The 2500-nt window shown below is 44.5% G+C and overlaps 1 protein-coding gene across 1 annotated transcript in view; it reads left to right on the top strand.

The window, feature by feature from the left end:
- Positions 1–2500, top strand: part of LOC130230273 (voltage-dependent T-type calcium channel subunit alpha-1I-like) — a 91993-nt gene that overhangs the window by 75587 nt on the left and 13906 nt on the right. The window contains exons 29-30 of the mRNA XM_056459222.1: positions 632–710; positions 2010–2131. Coding sequence (XP_056315197.1) covers positions 632–710; positions 2010–2131 — 201 coding nt within the window. The remainder of the gene's footprint in view (positions 1–631; positions 711–2009; positions 2132–2500) is intronic.

The raw sequence follows: 2500 nt of genomic DNA, 5'->3' as shown, positions 1-2500 counted from the left end.
ACGGCTCTCCAATGAATTCGCTGACTCATTTTACGCTTGCAAACACACAGTTAAACAGAAGAAGGCAATCTGCAGAGCGCATCAACGGCACTTGTTCACTATTAATGACACTTCAGTGCTTTACATAGTAGCTGACTTAATCGGATTTAAAGAGACAGTTCACCAAAAATGGGAATTCATTCACTCATTTACTTTTCGGCTTAGTCCCTTTATTAATTTGGGGTCGCCACAGTGGAATGAACCGCCAACTTATCCAGCACGTTTTTACGCAGCGGATGCCCTTCCAACCCGCAAACCATTTGAATGCGAGTAAATGTTGAGGAGATCTTCTTTTGGGGGTGAACTGTGCCTTTAAATCTATACTGATATAAAGTCAAGTGTGTGTGAGGAATAAAAAAGAGAAGAAGCTGCTGTTTTGTGGAGGGCTCAGATGGTCTTCTGGGACTGTAATCAAAGGAATTAACCTTGAATATAAGCACTGAAGCAGCGGTGAGCGTATAATGGCAGTCTCTGACCAGCGCAGAGCTCATTCTGGGAATTAAATGACTCTGTTTGTGCTGTTGGCGTCTGGGTTCGAGCTTCACACCAGGCTCTGTGCTGTTGTTGAGCTCTGTGTGTGTGTTTTCCTCAGGTGGGGAATCTGGGTTTGCTCTTCGTTCTGCTCTTCTTCATCTACGCTGCGCTCGGTGTTGAGCTGTTTGGAGAACTGGGTGAGTAATAAACTGCTTTCTCAGTCTGAAAACATCTCTGTTGCGTCCCAAATGACACACTGTGCACTTATACTCAGCTGTGTAGTGTACGAGTTTAGTGTTGTCCCAACCAGCCCTAATGAACCAGAAATGCTTTCCAAGATGAGGCTTACCAGTTGCTAAATTTGTGAAATGAATCATCAAACTAACAGGTTCAGTATTACTTGTACCAACACATTCAGGTGGTGTAATCTCTTATGTTGTACAATTTTGCTTTCTCAATCCAAAATACATCATCTAACCTTATCACTCATCAGCTCCTCCCCTTTATCATAAACTCTTCTCCATTATTAGCTCCTCCGCTTCATCAGTAGCTCCTCCTCTTCACCAAGGACAGCTCATATTCATCATCAGCCCCTCCCCTTTACCAGCAGCTCCTCCACATTCATCATCAGATCCTCCCCTTCATCATCAGCTCCTCTCCTTCATCAGCTCCTCCCCTTCATCATCAGCTCCTCTCCTTCATCAGCCCCTCCTCTTCACTAGTAGCTCCTCCCCTTCACCAGGGGCTGCTCATATTCATCATCAGCCCCTTCCCTTCACCAACAGCTCCTCCCCTTCACCATCAGCTCCTCTCCTTCATCAGCCCCTCCTCTTCACCAGCAGCTCCTCCCCATCACCAGTAGCTCCTCCCCTTCACCATCAGCCCCCCTTCATCACCAGCTCCTCCTTTTCATCTGTAACTCCTCTTCATCATCGCCCCTCCCCTTCATCGTCAGCTCCTCCTCTTCACAAGCAGCCCCCCCCCTTCATCAGTAACTCCTCCCCTTTATCATCAGCCTCTTCTCTTTACCAGCAGCTCCTCCCCTTCATCATCAACTAATTTTAACCAGCAGCTCCTCCCCTTCATCAGTAACCCCTGCTCTTCATCATCAGCCCCTCCCCTTCATCATCTCCTCCCCTACACCAGCAGCTCCTTCTCTTCATCAGCCCCTCCCCTTCACCAGCATCTTCACTGCTTTATCAGTAACTCTTCATCATCAGGTTCTCTCCTTCATTCATAGCTCCTCCTCTTCACCAGCAGCCCCTCCCCTTTGTTGTCAGCTCTTCCCCTTCATCATCAGCTTCTCCTGTTTTTAGATTGTATTAATATTTCACAGTTTTGCTATTACTTTATCAAATAAATCACTGTAGTGAGGAGAGGTCTTCTAGAAACTTTTTGAAAATTGACTGACCTCAAAGTTCAGTATTAGTAAGAGTAAGCTGAAATCTGAAATGTAATTGATGAATTGTTTCTCTCTGCTGGTGTTTGTGTGTCAGTGTGTAATGTGGAATACCCGTGTGAAGGAATGAGCCGGCACGCCACCTTCGAGAACTTCGGCATGGCGTTCCTCACACTCTTCCAGGTTTCCACTGGAGACAACTGGAACGGCATCATGAAGGTACAGATTTACGTCTAGCTCTACATCGACACAAACCCTGAACTGCATAAAACAATACTCAAAATAGACCACTTTACCAGTGCACAATGCATGAGATTAAAATAAATTATATATAAGATAATAGCTGATTTGAGATGTTAGTATACAACATTGGGGAAAGACATGGCATCAAAAATTATCCTTGTAATGCTATATTATAGAATAACAAATAGTAATATATGCTATAACAAATAACATCTGATATAACATGAAGTATGTAAATGTGTTTTGAGTACCTAAAGGACTGATAACTCCGCCTTAAAGTACTGTTAGCCCTGCCCTAAAGTTCTGATAACCCCACCCTAAAGTACTTATAGTCCTGCCCTAAAT

The sequence above is a fragment of the Danio aesculapii genome, chromosome 6, assembly GCF_903798145.1.
Source record: "Danio aesculapii chromosome 6, fDanAes4.1, whole genome shotgun sequence".
NCBI classification, from domain to species: Eukaryota; Metazoa; Chordata; class Actinopteri; order Cypriniformes; family Danionidae; genus Danio; species Danio aesculapii.
The sequence above is the reverse complement of the archived record's forward strand: the minus strand, read 5'-3'. Positions and strand labels throughout refer to the sequence as shown.